The sequence below is a fragment of the Thalassophryne amazonica genome, chromosome 10 (assembly GCF_902500255.1).
Source record: "Thalassophryne amazonica chromosome 10, fThaAma1.1, whole genome shotgun sequence".
NCBI lineage: Eukaryota > Metazoa > Chordata > Actinopteri > Batrachoidiformes > Batrachoididae > Thalassophryne > Thalassophryne amazonica.
Window position 1 is genome coordinate 72,676,535 of NC_047112.1, and position 17,346 is coordinate 72,693,880.

The window sequence follows — 17,346 nt, forward strand, 5'->3', positions numbered from 1 at the left end:
TTGGGCCATGTGGGCAACAGCTCCAGCAGGGGACACCAAACTTCACTTTCCTGGGCCATATTAACCACTTCTGACTGAAGGATTCCAAGGAGATATAATCTCTCCACCTAGTCCTGGGTCTTCCCCGGGGTCTCCACCAAGCTGGACGTACCTGGAGCACCTCCCAAGGGAGGTGCGCAGGGGGCATCCTTACCATTTGCCCGAACCACCTCAGCTTGCTCCTCTCAATGTAAAGGAGCAGCAGCTGGACCCCTAGCTCCTCACAAATGTCTGAGCTTCTCACCCTATCTCTAAGGGAGACACCAACCACCCTCCTGAGAAAACCCATTTCGGCCGCTTGTACCTGCGATCTAGTTCTGTTGATCATGACCCAACTCTCACCTTTTGGCTCAGCTACCTTTTTGTCACAACAGTATGGTAGAGCGAATGCAATACCATCTCTTCTGTGTCAATTCTCTGGCCAGTCTCATGCTCCATTGTTCCCTCACTTGTGACAAAGACCCTGAGGTACTTGAACTTCTTCACTTGAGGTAAGACCTCATTCCCTACCCGGAGGAGGCAATTCAATGGTTTCTTGCTGAGAACCATGGCCTCAGATTTAGAGGTGCTGATCATCATCCCAGCCGCTTCACACTCGGCTGCAAACTGACCCACTGAGTGCTGTATGTGACAGGGTGACGAAGCCAACAGGACCACATCATCTGCAGAAAGCAATGATCATAGCCTGAGCTCACCAAACTGAAGAGTCTCCTCCCCCTGACTACACCTTGATATCCTGTCCATGAATATCACAAACAAGATTGGTGACAAGGTGCAGCTCTGGTGGAGGCCAACCCCCACCAGAAACGAGTCCGACTTACTGCAGAGAACCTGAACACAGCTCTCATTTTGGGAGTACAGAGATTGGACGACCCTGAGAAGGGACCCCCTCACTCCATACTCCCACAGCATCACCCACAGGACTTCTCGGGTTACCTGATCATACGCATTCTCCAAGTCCAGAAAACACATGTCGAATGGATGGGCATATAGGCACCCTCCAGGATCCTTGAGAGATTGACAAGCTCATCAGTTGTTCCATGGCTAGGACAGAACCTGCATTGTTCCTTTTCAATCTGAGGTTTTACGATTGGCCGAACCCTCCTTTCCAGCATCCTGGAGTAGGAAGGCTGAGTAGTGTGATGCTCCTGTAGTTGGCACACACTCTCTCATCCCTGGTTTAAATATGGGGACCACCACCCCAGTGTAAAGCCCAGGTTACACATAGACGGTTTTGTTGGCGGGTAGTACGTAGACCAAAGTTCGCGGTAGTTCCGGCTGTTTTCGCGGTGGAAAGGGGCAGAGCATTTCGCTGGCGTTTTGCCGCAAATACGTGGATAAAACGCCGCTAAATCCACAGAATAAAGCGGCATTTTGACGCCGTAGCATCTGGCACACGTCAAGCAACAGGGGTTAATACCCAGTTCTATCCTTTACAATCGCAGGTGCGCGTAAGAACGGCAGTGTTCTGCTGCCACCGATAATGCCCTGTGTACCGCTGGATTTATCCACGCAAATCCTGCATTACTCCAGGAACTTTTGCATATAGGCACCGCCCCCAGAGTATAATAGACTGAAGCAGCTGTCACTGCAGGGGGAGGGAGCTCATCTCTCAGCCTTTTCTTTTCCTCTCCTTTTCCCCTCGTCAACGTGTTGCTCGTCTCCACCACAGGCCTCTCCTCTGCTTCTGAACCAGACCTCTTGGTAAGTCCTTGCCGCTGCCAGTTTTATTTTAGGAGGCATACTGGAGCTTCTCTGCAAAAATACCTGGAGCTGGACGCGAGTGAGAGGCCTGCGTGCAGCGCGCTAGCGTTTTTATACTGACCGACGCCTATCGGCCATTTAGAACGCCGTTAACCGGGAGGTGGCATTTAGAACGGCGTACTGTCCACTAGCGCCGCCGTTTTGTCTTCCTCTGTCGCCAGTTAAAATGCCTTTGAGGACGCCGATGTGGGCTCTATCGCCGTTTTACACGCCGTTGGTTAGGGATACAACGCTGGCCGCCAATTACGGCAGTGGAAACTACAGCACTACAGGAAGGGGCGGGATGAAACGGCGATTAAAAAGTATCAAATGCCGTTGTTCGCGTTGTCTCCGTCATCACGCGAATTCTCCGGGAGCGCTCCCGGAATTATTCGACATGTTGAATAATTTTTTCGACGATTCCCAGTAAAGCCGGAACTAAGCTACGCCCCCTAGTGCCGGCATTAACAACGGCGTGTGATCCTTAAGACGGCCAAAAACTCTTCCGGGATGCATCCGGGAGCTCTTACCGTCTATGTGTAAACGGGGCTTAAGACTCCTTAGGCACTGTCCCAGATCTCCATGCAATGTTGAAGAGATGTGTCAGGTTTAGACCTATAACAGAGTCAGATAAACCATTAGACAACAAAGAAGACACCAAGGAGACACTGTTACGCTTTCTCGCGAGGAGAGAGGGCAGCAGGAACTCTGACAATAGCTTCTCCCGCTCTGCTGTCTGCCCCCTCACCTCAGCTTTTTATTCACTTTCATACACAGGAGTTCATTAAAAACAATAGCACACTGTCTCTGCAGGGGGCGCTTCCTGAAGGACAGCTTGACTGATAAGCAAAACAATAGCAGAATCTCTCTGCAGACAGGTCACACAATCATAGATATGCAAACAGTTTTACAGAGAGTTTTCAGTGAGTATTTTAGTGGTTTATAAGCAATTGAAATGTGCAGGCAATGCACCATAAATGATTATGTGTAAGGAAGGCATTATAAATGATAACATGTATGTACAATTTTTCCAACATTTCCCTCCTGTTTATCAATTATAATGTCTACATTATCATCTCACAAATCTGTCTCTTCTGTTTTTCAGATTTTCAACAGCTTGATCATTTTTATAGACATATTACATTTTACACTCAGGGGTCATGTTTGTCTTGTTTGCTATTGAACAGTTGTTCAAGATTAACAGCATCATCATAATTATCCATAGGTAATTATTATAATTATCTCAAAGCACATCAAATATTTACTAGGATTTTGAGATAACAAATCTTCATAATTTTCGGGTTCATCTTCATGTTCACTGTCGTCATTATCTTGTCTCATCAATAGAGCTCTTAGCTTTGCAGATTTACCTTCTATAGCTGTTACAATGATTCTCTTACACAGTGATCTTATGCATGAAATACAACAACATCCACAGAGTGTCAATATGGCAGCAAATATAGCAATTGCAAACAGAGTTGATACAATCAAACCTTTCCATTTCCCAAACATACCGAAAGCTTTGTCCCACATGTCTTGATCTACTCCTGAATGCTCTTTTAGTTCTTTGGACATGGTTTGTAGATTGTTCAGTGCTTTGGTTAAGGATCCATCAGGGGCTGTGTTGTTCGGGATTATCGTACAACAGGAAGTACCAAACATGACGCACACACCACCTTTCTCCACCAGCAACATGTCCATGTTGGTTTTGGAACGCCATTAACAATGTTGCTGCCAGTTGTTCATGTACAGCCTTGAATCCATCTCTGGTAAAGTTGGTCAAGTGCTGCACATTGTAATGTATATAGTTTATTCTATCTACGTACATTTTTGTTGACCGTTATAGGAAAAAGTGAGCTGAAAATCGGGAATGACTCAAACACAGCTGCAACCTGATCCACCAGTTTGTATTCAATGGGCACCCATCTCAGCACCCTGATAGCAATGATGTAGGTGGGAGATTTTTTCACTCCAGGTAAATCCAAGGACCTTTTCTGTCGCTTGTTGTGTACCTTAATGGCCACATGCCACCCTAGCAACCAGTCCCTTGGAATTGCTACGGCAGAGATTGGCATTATAAGTGATATAAGGGCACATGTTCCTGTCCATTGTGGTGGCAGCCAACCTTGCAAACATGGAGTCCCACAGTACCACTATACATCCGCTCTGGCAATCAGCAACTTTGTTGCAGTGTCATTATTGGACAATTTATGTGTGATTTTACACAAGGTGGGGGAAATATCCCCTACTTTTAGAGGCTTACTTGCTTCTGGACTACAAGTAAAACATGTGTAATTGCCGTAGACATTATTGTCAAAGACAGGTGGTGTTGCGTTTCTCAGAGTTATTGGAAAAGGATCATCAAATTTTCCACAGTCCCCAGATGGATTAGTTTCTTTCATTATTGATAACAAACAGTGAATGTGATTAGTTTCTCATGGTGTTGGTACTACTCTTAAAACTGGTCTTGGTCCTGAACAAATCAAACAATCGCCTTTGGTTTGTTTTGCAGCTTGTAATAGCCAGTTGTTATCTTTACCTTTGATACCTGTTTCTATTTCAAACAATTCGTCTATTGTAGGTCAGTGTATTGAAAGACAATATCAGGATGGGCTCCTGAGGGTTAGCTGGGTTTTTGGTCAATATATATTCCATTTCTTCTTCGCATATGAACAGTCTACATCTAGGATCATATCCATGTGCATATGCCCATAGATAGAAAGCCCAACATTCCTCACCATTTTTCAATCATCCAGATCGTAGTAGTAATGAACCATAGTCATTATCATCACATATGGTTTACAACCCATTTCTGCATCAAAGTTCTTAATGAAGAACATGATGATGGTTGATGTCTTCTTTTCCTTTTGACAGTTCAGTGATTAGAGTTCAGCAGTTCTGCACTTAGGGACTGAAGGAATCAGGAACTCTTTTTATGTTGTTTTCCTTCAGATGTGGTGCATAAATCTGTACTATGTCAGTATGTGTAAAGCATGCTGCAGTTGGAAGTACAATAATGTGTTATGTACTTTGTCCTGTGTTCTGTTCTTGACGTTTCTTTAACACAGGTTCACAGGAATGCAACAGGATTTTCTCGTGTCCTGTTCTCAAGGAACTGGATCGGTATGCTTCTTGTCCTAGAGTTTGTTGGTTTGACACTATCTTTAATTGGTATCAGCAACTCTGGATCTCTGGTTGGTTGTTTGGATTTGGTTTACTCTGGATCTTTCAGATATCTTTGTCTTTTACAATGGGACAGGTGGACCCAGGGGGAGTGTTCAGCAATCTTTATGGCAGTTGGTGTGGTCAACAGCACTTGATATGGCCCCTCCCAGCACGGTGATGACCAGTTCTTTCTCTTTATGGCTTTGATCAGCACCCAGTCCCCAACCTGGATAGATATCTCTGGTTCCTGTACAGGAAGAGCCTGGCATCTTGTTAGCATGTATTATTTCTTTGTGTTTTAGGACACACTTCATATAATCTACCAGCCCTTGCTCCTCCTCATCTGGTCCAGCTACTGTTTGAAGGTCTGGTAATCTGTATGGTCTACCATACAGTGTTTTGAAAGGTGTTAAGCCTGTCTCACTACTTGGTGTTATGTGTATATATAATTTTACCAAATCTAAACAATAAACCCAGTTAGTTTCCTGTTTCTTCCATACATTTTTTCAGTTTACTTCTGATTGTGCCATTTGTTCTTTCAACTAGTCCTGCACTTTGTGGATGATATGCACAATGTGTTTTTGCATTGATTCTCAGGTGTTGAGTTAAATATTGTATTATCTGATTGACAAAGTGTGTACCATTATCGCTGTATATGGTTTCTGTTAGGCCATGTCTGGTATGATGTGTCTGCATAGAATTTTTGCTACTGTAAGTGCATCTGCATGTTTGGTGGGGAACACTTCTACCCACTTAGAACACCCACAGCCTTCAGCATTTCTGGATGGATCTCACCCACCCCCACGACTGCCTCCAGCTCCTTGGCAAGCCCAGCCCCCATGCGCTCACTGACATGCCCTCCATCTCCAGGCCTGGCCCCAGACAGGAGCCCCGGGATTCCTCTGGGTTGGGTCACATTTCCTCTTCCTCATTTTTCCATGGAGTCACTATGAATCATTCTTAGTCTGGCCATGGTAGACCCTACTAGGAGCATAAGCTCTCAGGTTCATAGGGGCACACAAACCTCCCCACCACAATAAGGTGATGGTTCCTGGAGAGGCACAGTGGCCTCTGTCATCCATAAAAGGAAGAAGTTCAGATCCACCAGGGAGCCAGCCACCCGCCTAAAACTGAGCAATATGGGGAGAAGGCCCTTAGTCAGGGAGGTGACCAAGAACCCGAAGTTCACTGTGTCAGAGCTCCAGCAGTTCTCTGTAGAGAGAGAACCTTGAGTACTTGAGTGGCCCAGCCAGAGCCCAGACCTGAATCTGATTGAACATCTCTGGAGAGATCTGAAAATGGCTGTGCACCGACGCTCCCCATCCAACCTGATGGAGCTTGAGAGGTGCTGCAAAGAGGAATGGACCAAACTGTCCAAAGATAGGTGCACCAAGCTTGTGGCGTCATATTCAAGAAGATTTGAGACTGTAATTGCCGCCAAAGGTGCACCAACAAAGTATTGAGCAAAGAGTGTGAATACTTATGTGAATGCTTTTATTTTTAATAAATTAGCAAAAATTAAAAAGAAGTTTAGGGGAAAATAATAAATTTGCTCCATTTTGGAATAAGACTGTAACATAACAAACTGTGGAAAAGTGAAGCACTGCGAATACTTTCTGGATGCGCTGTATGCCACAATTCAGTGGCTTTTCTGTTTTTCATGATTCCAGAACTGAAACTACCAACTCAATCATATTTTCAGAGGACTGTCTAAAATTCACACAGTGAAATTTTGTTTCTTCTGCTGTTTTTCTTTTCTATTTTTCTTTCTGTGTGACAGAATGCATCTGACTTTTGAGTGATGGATATACCGGCTTTCACACAGATGTGTTTTTGAGTGTCTACATCCCTGCTTGGAAAAAGTTTGGAGCGGACAGCAGGCTCGGGAACATACATACGTTTCTATGACCACTGATATTTATAAAAGAAATCTGTGTGCACACATCTTTAAAACTCTAGTGAAAATAAACTGTATGTACGTTTTTGCTATTGTGAGTATGCATAGGTTTATTTGTATTTCTATGTAAAATCTGAGGCCCTCGCATTGCTGAAAACATAGTCAGGTTCATAAGTATTTGGACAGTGCCACCACAGTGGAATTCACTCATCTTCAACTGCTTACTCCAACTAAGGGTCACAAAGGATGTTGGAGCCTATCCCTGCAGTCATCGGGCGGGAGGCGGGGTTCACCCTGGACAGGACACCAGACTGTTGCGGGGCCACATATAGACAAACAAACACATTCACACCCACACACACACACACCTATGGACAATTTAAAGCTTCCAATCCACTTAACCTGCATGTCTTTGGATGTGGGAGGAAGCTGGAGCACCTGGAGGGAGTCCATGTAAACACAGGGAGAACATGCAAACTCCACACAAAAAGACAACAGATGGGAATCAATCTCACAACCTTATTGCTGTGAGGCAACAGTGCTAACCACTACTCCACCGTGCTGCCAGTGACAGTGGAACTGAAATGAAATAATCGAATTGTGCTTGTAGCGCAAACTTCCAGCTTTAATTCAACTGATTTAACAAACATGTCACATTAACCATTTACAAACTACAGCCATTAGTTTACACGGTGCCACCATTTTCAGAGTTTATAAGAAATTAGACAAACTCGATATAATGATTATCTTTTATACAATCCATCACTTTTTACAGCCAGTTTTCTTCAGACAAATCAAGGAACTGATGCATCAACATTTCCAAATCACTGATTATGTCTTGTACTTTATTCACATTAATCATTAAGAAATACAAACAGTATTATACTGTGCAGTAAATCTGCCCTATGCAGTTCTCAAATCTGGGTGACCATACACTCTGTCTCTGAGATGATGCCCACTCCATCTATGGGAGGAGTATCTGTTTTCTGACAGATCATAGGGTACGTCTCACAGAGCAAGCAGGAGTGCAGAAATGGATTTCTGCAGCATATGTTACTGAGGTATAAAATAAGCTATTTCAGACCTAAATAGTGTTTAGAGCAGGGTAGTTTTTGCATGAATAGGAAGAATTTTGTGACTTTGAGGGTATTCAACATGACACCTCAATCATATTTAACTGGTAGCTAGATTTAAAAATATGTATTTGCACAGTCTGACCCCTTTAATCAGTTGCAGCTAACAGCATCAGCAGTTATGTGTGAATATTTGAGATGTAACAACAGTAATGCTTTTATTTCCACAGCAGGTCTCAGTTCTCCACCAGCCAACATCACCACCTCTGCCGTACCCAGCATTGTCACACCCATTGTCAACGGCTTCACTGGCATCCCGCATCAGCCCAACGGTCACCCCGCTGTGGAGACTGTGTACACCAATGGCCTGCCATCCTACTCTACTCAGAGTCCTACCGCTGCTGACACCCTGCAGCAAGCCTTCACTGGGGTCCAACAATACACGGGTTAGAACAACGTGCAGCATTATTATTTATTGCTTATAAATGCCAAAGAAAGAACCACAGGAGCATCATTTCTTACATGGATATTGCTGAAAAACCTGTACTTGTGTAACTCCTGTAAAAACCTCTGTGCAGACCTAAATAGAAAACTACACACAGCACCCTATGTTCTGCCTGTTTGTCCATCTGCCCATGTTGTGGTTGTTAGGCCATATCTCAGGATCCAGTGTTGTACTGCCCTAAATTTGATGCAAGATTATTTGCAAGATATCTTTACGATTTAAAGTGTCTCAATTCTTAATGAATTTTTCACTTCAGTGTAAAAGTAGCTTTTTGTAGTAACTTTTAGGGGGCGCCATTAAGGGGCCACATTTTACACAGATGGGACAAATATATGTCCAACACATCTGTACACAATTCCCTGTTGAGTCAAGTGTATACAGTTCACATACCATAACTTTGCTGTTGGCTACAGTTTCAGATTTGAGGAAAGATACTTTGTTGAATATACTATATCTGTGCACTGGACCGCCCCGGCTTGAGCATCAGCCCATCCAGTTTTGTTTTTTTTTTTACCTAAATTTGGTTAAATGTCCACCCTAAGTTAAATTAGTTTTTATTGACGTTGATTAAATGCCCACCCAAAAATAATTAATTTGTGACCCCCCCAACAAATCGCAAAAAAAAAAAAAAATGTTTTCATGATGTTTTTCTCATCTCTTCCATGTCATACTTGTGACAATGTCATCAGTGTGTGCTGATAGTAATAGGTTCCTCTCTCAAATCATCAGAGGGAGTTTTTTTCCTTACCACTATTACCTGTGTGCTTGCTGTAGGGGTTTGGAAGGCTAGACCTTACTTGTGTGAAGCACCTTGAGACAGCTTTGTTGTGATTTGGCACTATATAAATTAAATAAATTCAATTATGTGGCTGAGTTGTTGTTTTATCTTTAACAAGAAAAAAAATAGACAGCAAGAAATACGCAGAGAGCTCATTAAAGAAGATTATTAAGTGAAGAGATTCACCTGGTGTTAAACAGATAAGAACTTTTTAAAGATGCCATCACAGCCAGGTTTTTCTTTTTTAATAATACACTGTGCAGAACATTTCAGTGAACTGAATTATTCTCCACATCATTATCATTGAAAAATGGTCATGCCTCACATTGTCTGATGACTGCTCAAAGTTTTGAGCATGTACATAACTTTCCGCCGCAGTCACCAGACATCAGCTGACATCAGATGACAAGGAACACGTTTAATGATTGAGAAAAGGATTTATACAGGACAAAAACAGACACACATGGGTGAGTTATTTGGAATTTTTGTTTTATGATGAAATCGGACGTTTTATTGAAATGGGTGTTCTGACGACTGTGTTATTGGCTGTGCGCATGAATAGGCTGATACCCTCTTCAAACAGAATTTCACTTGGAATGCTCTGGACACTCCAACACATGAGTACAGTATTTTGTAAATTCTTCCTTGTTCAAACACTTTAATCAAAGTGTTATATTTAAGTGTTATATAATATTTCAATAAAACTCATTACAATGTTCATATTTATTCAAGTTTTTGTGTGGCCACTAAAGCAAAATATGGGCTTTGATTAAGTCTTCTGTTGTTTTTATTGCCAGTTGTTGTTCTTCTTGTTTTACTGCAGTTGACTTCCAGCTTAATAGTGTATTACTGCCACCTTCTGCTACGGAGTGGAAATCACATAGTAAATTTGCAATATATAAGAATTTATTTCCATTTTGAGAGTGTAGTGACATTTCAATCAATCAATCAATTTTTTTATATAGCGCCAAATCACAACAAACAGTTGCCCCAAGGCGCTTTATATTGTAAGGCAAGGCCATACAATAATTATGTAAAACCCCAACGGTCAAAACGACCCCCTGTGAGCAAGCACTTGACTACAGTGGGAAGGAAAAACTCCCTTTCAACAGGAAGAAACCTCCAGCAGAACCAGGCTCAGGGAGGGGCAGTCTTCTGCTGGGACTGGTTGGGGCTGAGGGAGAGAACCAGGAAAAAGACATGCTGTGGAGGGGAGCAGAGATCGATCACTAATGATTAAATGCAGAGTGGTGCATACAGAGCAAAAAGAGAAAGAAACAGTGCATCATGGGAACCCCCCAGCAGTCTACGTCTATAGCAGCATAACTAAGGGATGGTTCAGGGTCACCTGATCCAGCCCTAACTATAAGCTTTAGCAAAAAGGAAAGTTTTAAGCCTAATCTTAAAAGTAGAGAGGGTGTCTGTCTCCCTGATCTGAATTGGGAGCTGGTTCCACAGGAGAGGAGCCTGAAAGCTGAAGGCTCTGCCTCCCATTCTACTCTTACAAACCCTAGGAACTACAAGTAAGCCTGCAGTCTGAGAGCGAAGCGCTCTATTGGGGTGATATGGTACTACGAGGTCCCTAAGATAAGATGGGACCTGATTATTCAAAACCTTATAAGTAAGAAGAAGAATTTTAAATTCTATTCTAGAATTAACAGGAAGCCAATGAAGAGAGGCCAATATGGGTGAGATATGCTCTCTCCATCTAGTCCCCGTCAGTACTCTAGCTGCAGCATTTTGAATTAACTGAAGGCTTTTTAGGGAACTTTTAGGACAACCTGATAATAATGAATTACAATAGTCCAGCCTAGAGGAAATAAATGCATGAATTAGTTTTTCAGCATCACTCTGAGACAAGACCTTTCTGATTTTAGAGATATTGCGTAAATGCAAAAAAGCAGTCCTACATATTTGTTTAATATGCGCTTTGAATGACATATCCTGATCAAAAATGACTCCAAGATTTCTCACAGTATTACTAGAGGTCAGGGTAATGCCATCCAGCGTAAGGATCTGGTTAAACACCATGTTTCTAAGATTTGTGGGGCCAAGTACAATAACTTCAGTTTTATCTGAGTTTAAAAGCAGGAAATTAGAGGTCATCCATGTCTTTATGTCTGTAAGACAATCCTGCAGTTTAGCTAATTGGTGTGTGTCCTCTGGCTTCATGGATAGATAAAGCTGGGTATCATCTGCGTAACAATGAAAATTTAAGCAATACCGTCTAATAATACTGCCTAAGGGAAGCATGTATAAAGTGAATAAAATTGGTCCTAGCACAGAACCTTGTGGAACTCCATAATTAACTTTAGTCTGTGAAGAAGATTCCCCATTTACATGAACAAATTGTAATCTATTAGACAAATATGATTCAAACCACCGCAGCGCAGTGCCTTTAATACCTATGGCATGCTCTAATCTATGTAATAAAATTTTATGGTCAACAGTATCAAAAGCAGCACTGAGGTCTAACAGAACAAGCACAGAGATGAGTCCACTGTCCGAGGCCATAAGAAGATCATTTGTAACCTTCACTAATGCTGTTTCTGTACTATGATGAAATCTAAAACCTGACTGAAACTCTTCAAATAGACCATTCCTCTTCAGATGATCAGTTAGCTGTTTTACAACTACCCTTTCAAGAATTTTTGAGAGAAAAGGAAGGTTGGAGATTGGCCTATAATTAGCTAAGATAGCTGGGTCAAGTGATGGCTTTTTAAGTAATGGTTTAATTACTGCCACCTTAAAAGCCTGTGGTACATAGCCAACTAACAAAGATAGATTGATCATATTTAAGATCGAAGCATTAAATAATGGTAGGGCTTCCTTGAGCAGCCTGGTAGGAATGGGGTCTAATAAACATGTTGATGGTTTGGATGAAGTAACTAATGAAAATAACTCAGACAGAACAATCGGAGAGAAAGAGTCTAACCAAATACCGGCATCACTGAAAGCAGCCAAAGATAACAATACGTCTTTGGGATGGTTATGAGTACTTTTTTCTCTAATAGTTAAAATTTTGTTAGCAAAGAAAGTCATGAAGTCATTACTAGTTAAAGTTAATGGAATACTCAGCTCAATAGAGCTCTGACTCTTTGTCAGCCTGGCTACAGTGCTGAAAAGAAACCTGGGGTTGTTCTTATTTTCTTCAATTAGTGATGAGTAGAAAGATGTCCTAGCTTTACGGAGGGCTTTTTTATAGAGCAACAGACTCTTTTTCCAGGCTAAGTGAAGATCTTCTAAATTAGTGAGACGCCATTTCCTCTCCAACTTACGGGTTATCTGCTTTAAGCTACGAGTTTGTGAGTTATACCACGGAGTCAGGCACTTCTGATTTAAAGCTCTCTTTTTTAAAGGAGCTACAGCATCCAAAGTTGTCTTCAATGAGGATGTAAAACTATTGACGAGATACTCTATCTCCCTTACAGAGTTTAGGTAGCTACTCTGCACTGTGTTGGTATATGGCATTAGAGAACATAAAGAAGGAATCATATCCTTAAACCTAGTTACAGCGCTTTCTGAAAGACATCTAGTGTAATGAAACTTATTCCCCACTGCTGGGTAGTCCATCAGAGTAAATGTAAATGTTATTAAGAAATGATCAGACAGAAGGGAGTTTTCAGGGAATACTGTTAAGTCTTCTATTTCCATACCATAAGTCAGAACAAGATCTAAGATATGATTAAAGTGGTGGGTGGACTCATTTACTTTTTGAGCAAAGCCAATAGAGTCTAATAATAGATTAAATGCAGTGTTGAGGCTGTCATTCTCAGCATCTGTGTGGATGTTAAAATCGCCCACTATAATTATCTTATCTGAGCTAAGCACTAAGTCAGACAAAAGGTCTGAAAATTCACAGAGAAACTCACAGTAACGACCAGGTGGACGATAGATAATAACAAATAAAACTGGTTTTTGGGACTTCCAATTTGGATGGACAAGACTAAGAGTCAAGCTTTCAAATGAATTAAAGCTCTGTCTGGGTTTTTGATTAATTAATAAGCTGGAATGGAAGATTGCTGCTAATCCTCCGCCCCGGCCCGTGCTACGAGCATTCTGACAGTTAGTGTGACTTGGGGGTGTTGACTCATTTAAACTAACATATTCATCCTGCTGTAACCAGGTTTCTGTAAGGCAGAATAAATCAATATGTTGATCAATTATTATATCATTTACCAACAGGGACTTAGAAGAGAGAGACCTAATGTTTAATAGACCACATTTAACTGTTTTAGTCTGTGGTGCAGTTGAAGGTGCTATATTATTTTTTCTTTTTGAATTTTTATGCTTAAATAGATTTTTGCTGGTTATTGGTAGTCTGGGAGCAGGCACCGTCTCTACGGGGATGGGGTAATGAGGGGATGGCAGGGGGAGAGAAGCTGCAGAGAGGTGTGTAAGACTACAACTCTGCTTCCTGGTCCCAACCCTGGATAGTCACGGTTTGGAGGATTTAAGAAAATTGGCCAGATTTCTAGAAATGAGAGCTGCTCCATCCAAAGTGGGATGGATGCCGTCTCTCCTAACAAGACCAGGTTTTCCCCAGAAGCTTTGCCAATTATCTATGAAGCCCACCTCATTTTTTGGACACCACTCAGACAGCCAGCAATTCAAGGAGAACATGCGGCTAAACATGTCACTCCCGGTCTGATTGGGGAGGGGCCCAGAGAAAACTACAGAGTCCGACATTGTTTTTGCAAAGTTACACACCGATTTAATGTTAATTTTAGTGACCTCCGATTGGCGTAACCGGGTGTCATTACTGCCGACGTGAATTACAATCTTACCAAATTTACGCTTAGCCTTAGCCAGCAGTTTCAAATTTCCTTCAATGTCGCCTGTTCTGGCCCCCGGAAGACAATTGACTATGGTTACTGGTGTCGCTAACTTCACATTTCGCAAAACAGAGTCGCCAATAACCAGAGTTTGATCCTCGGCGGGTGTGTCGTCGAGTGGGGAAAAACGGTTAGAGATGTGAACGGGTTGGTGGTGTACATGGGGCTTCTGTTTAGGGCTACGCTTCCTCCTCACAGTCACCCAGTCGGCCTGCTTTCCCGGCTGCTCGGGATCTGCCAGGGGGTAACTAACGGCGGCTAAGCTACCTTGGTCCGCACCGACTTCAGGGGCCTGGCTAGCTGTAGAATTTTCCACGGTGCGGAGCCGAGTCTCCAATTCGCCCAGCCTGGCCTCCAAAGCTACGAATAAGCTACACTTATTACAAGTACCGTTACTGCTAAAGGAGGCCGAGGAATAACTAAACATTTCACACCCAGAGCAGAAAAGTGCGGGAGAGACAGGAGAAGCCGCCATGCTAAACCGGCTAATAGCTAGTAGCTACGCTAAGCTAGCGGATTCCTAAAAACACGCAAAGTGAATAATGTGTAAATAATTTAGAAGTGATTCAGCAGAAGGAGTGCTTTAGTTAAGGCACGTAAAGATTACACTGGGAAACAAATCGTAATCTAGATAACTAGATCAATCTAACTGCGCAGATTAAACAGCTAACAGATACAGAAAAACACCGCTGTGCTCCGGAACAGGAAGTGATACAATACCGCAGTGAGAGCCAACCACCAGTAGAGGCAAGCAAGAGCAAGTTTTTTATATTTCAGGGGCCAATCAGATGTCAACTTGGGGCAAGGTCCCTCTGGCCCTTCCCCTGGATGCAGCCCTTACTCAACGACCCCAAATTTACACTTGATGCAGTTATGATAAACAGTTTCTAAAAATCATTGAAAATACAAATGTTAACCCTTGACCCCAATGAAATGGCACATATCAACCTTAAATTCACTTTTGGGAACAACATTCTCCTAATTCTCTCTTCTTCATTCTTACTTCTCTGTATATTTCGTCTCCCTCTCTCTCACTGCAGCAATCTACCCCGCCACCACACTGACTCCCATTGGCCAAACACTGCCCCAAGCGCCCCAGGTCATCCAGCAGCAGCAACAGAGAGAAGGTGAGGGTGAGAGAACATTATTACTTTTACACTACGCTCATCTCATCCCTTGTAATAGATATATAAAGAAGACAAGCATGAGAGACTGCTATTGCTTTTCCACAGTACACATCTCATTTTGTGTAATACGCACATAAAAAATGTGAAGGCAATGGAACAATATCAGTTTTACAATGTACACATCTCATTCTGTGTCATAAATAAGTGAGAGGTGGAGGTGAGAAACAGCAGCACTTAATGCACTTTCATCTCATCGTAGGTAACTGTTATATAAAGAGTTTCAATATGATATGACACATAGTGTCAGTCTGAGAGTTGTGCACTATATCTGCAGTTATATTTACAATTAAGTCCCAAGAGATTTTTATTTTGACAAAAGTTTTTTGTTGTTTTTTTTTTTTATCTGTCCCTCTTCAAATACAGGAGCTGAAAGCACATAATGTGTAATATTGTAGGAATTACAGCACTTTAGGTGTGCTCGTCTATTTTTTTAAAGGACCAAATGCAACTGGTCAACTGTTTACTGAACAGTTTTATGTGCTCTCAGTAGTTAAAATGTCTGGAGTTGATTTAAGTGTTACAAATAGTGAAATCATAAAGAAATGAAAAGAGTATGCCTCTGTACAATAAAGATGTGTCGTGCAGGATATCTTTAAAAACTGAGTATGTATCAAATGAAAAGCATCACTTTTACAGACAGTTTTCTTCAGACAAGTTCATGGAATGGATGCATGAACATTTCCAAGTCACTGAATATGTTTTGGACATTAGATTAGATATAACTTTATTAATCCGTTGGTAAGACTACCTCAGGGAAATTGAGGTTCCAGGAGCATTGTATAGCAGCACACAGGGTAAGAAGAACACAGAGTATCAGAAGTAGAAGTTAGAGACAATTTGCAAAATGTAAATGCAAATATTTACCAGAAATACTGCCTTACTGGCTGCAACGGCTCCTCTCCTTCCCGTCCTCTGTCTTCCTGTTAGTCCTTCTCCCCCCCGAGTGAGGAGTTGTACAATCTGATGGCTTCAGGGACAAAGGAGCTTTTCAGCCTGTTGATCATGCACTTGGGAAGGAGCAGGACCATGATTTGCATCAGTCATTAAGAAATACAAACAGTTTGATAAATCTGACTGGAGTAGGTCTCAAAAACTGAGGGACCGTGCAAGAAGGAGACAATGAAGAGAAGACACCCAGACAACACTAATGGAGTTATAGACTTATGTGGCTGTGCCTTGTACAACTTATGCATGTTGCATCACCAGCTTCATTGTGAAGTGGAACATAGAGGGATTTTCTTAAAACAAAGATGTGAGATTTCAGCTACAATTGGTCAAATGGCACATAAGAAATGCAAACACAGATTCAATGTGGGTTTTTTTTGTTTTGTTTTTTTGGTATGAAAATCCTTTTCTGCTCCACTGCAGTATGAAGCTGTGACAGGTGGTACAAGACTCAAATATCATCCCTAAGTGGTCAATGCCATATTTTTTGTGAAACCCTCTGAATTAAAGCTGCAAGTTTATGCTACAATAACATATTTATTGTTTCATTTAATCTCCACTCTGGTGGTATGCATAGGAGGCAAAATTACAAATATTGTGCCACTGTCCAAGTAAATATGGACTTGACTTTACATGCAGAGTATGAACATGGACTAGTCATGAACAATCTGCAACAAATTGTTGATTTTGAAATGTCATCCATAAATGTCTTTAAAGTCGTACATTTTCCATTTTTGGGTGTTGGTCTGCTTTTAATTTATTTTTATTTTATTTTATTTTATACTAAAACAGTAATAATGTTGTAGGCATTTGTAAATATGTAATTACAACAGTTCAAATTTCTTGAAATTTAGTTTATATAAAGATCCTGCTAAGATATATGTACACACTATCTGCCTCTGTGTGTTCCCTCCTTTCATCTGTCCATATCCAGGTCCAGAGGGCTGTAACCTGTTCATCTACCACCTGCCACAAGAGTTTGGAGACAATGAACTCATGCAGATGTTTTTGCCCTTTGGCACTGTCATTTCCTCAAAGGTTTTCATGGATCGGGCAACTAACCAGAGCAAGTGCTTCGGTGAGTTATTCACTGTTCCTCTCAAGCAGATATATACAATATTGACCTGAACATGAGATGATCCTGATTATAAGACAGTCACGCCTTTTTCAAAACAAGTT

General features: G+C 41.8%; 1 protein-coding gene across 7 annotated transcripts in view; it reads left to right on the forward strand.

Annotated features, from left to right (window-relative positions):
- celf5a (cugbp, Elav-like family member 5a) overlaps positions 1–17,346 on the forward strand; it is a 788,658-nt gene that overhangs the window by 761,967 nt on the left and 9,345 nt on the right. For 5 of the 7 annotated variants that reach the window (XM_034180252.1, XM_034180251.1, XM_034180257.1 and 2 more), the window contains exons 8-10: positions 8,148–8,363; positions 15,076–15,168; positions 17,102–17,245. In XM_034180252.1, the coding sequence (XP_034036143.1) occupies positions 8,148–8,363; positions 15,076–15,168; positions 17,102–17,245 (453 nt within the window). The remainder of the gene's footprint in view (positions 1–8,147; positions 8,364–15,075; positions 15,169–17,101; positions 17,246–17,346) is intronic. The other 2 variants (XM_034180254.1, XM_034180258.1) reach the window with 1 other exon arrangement.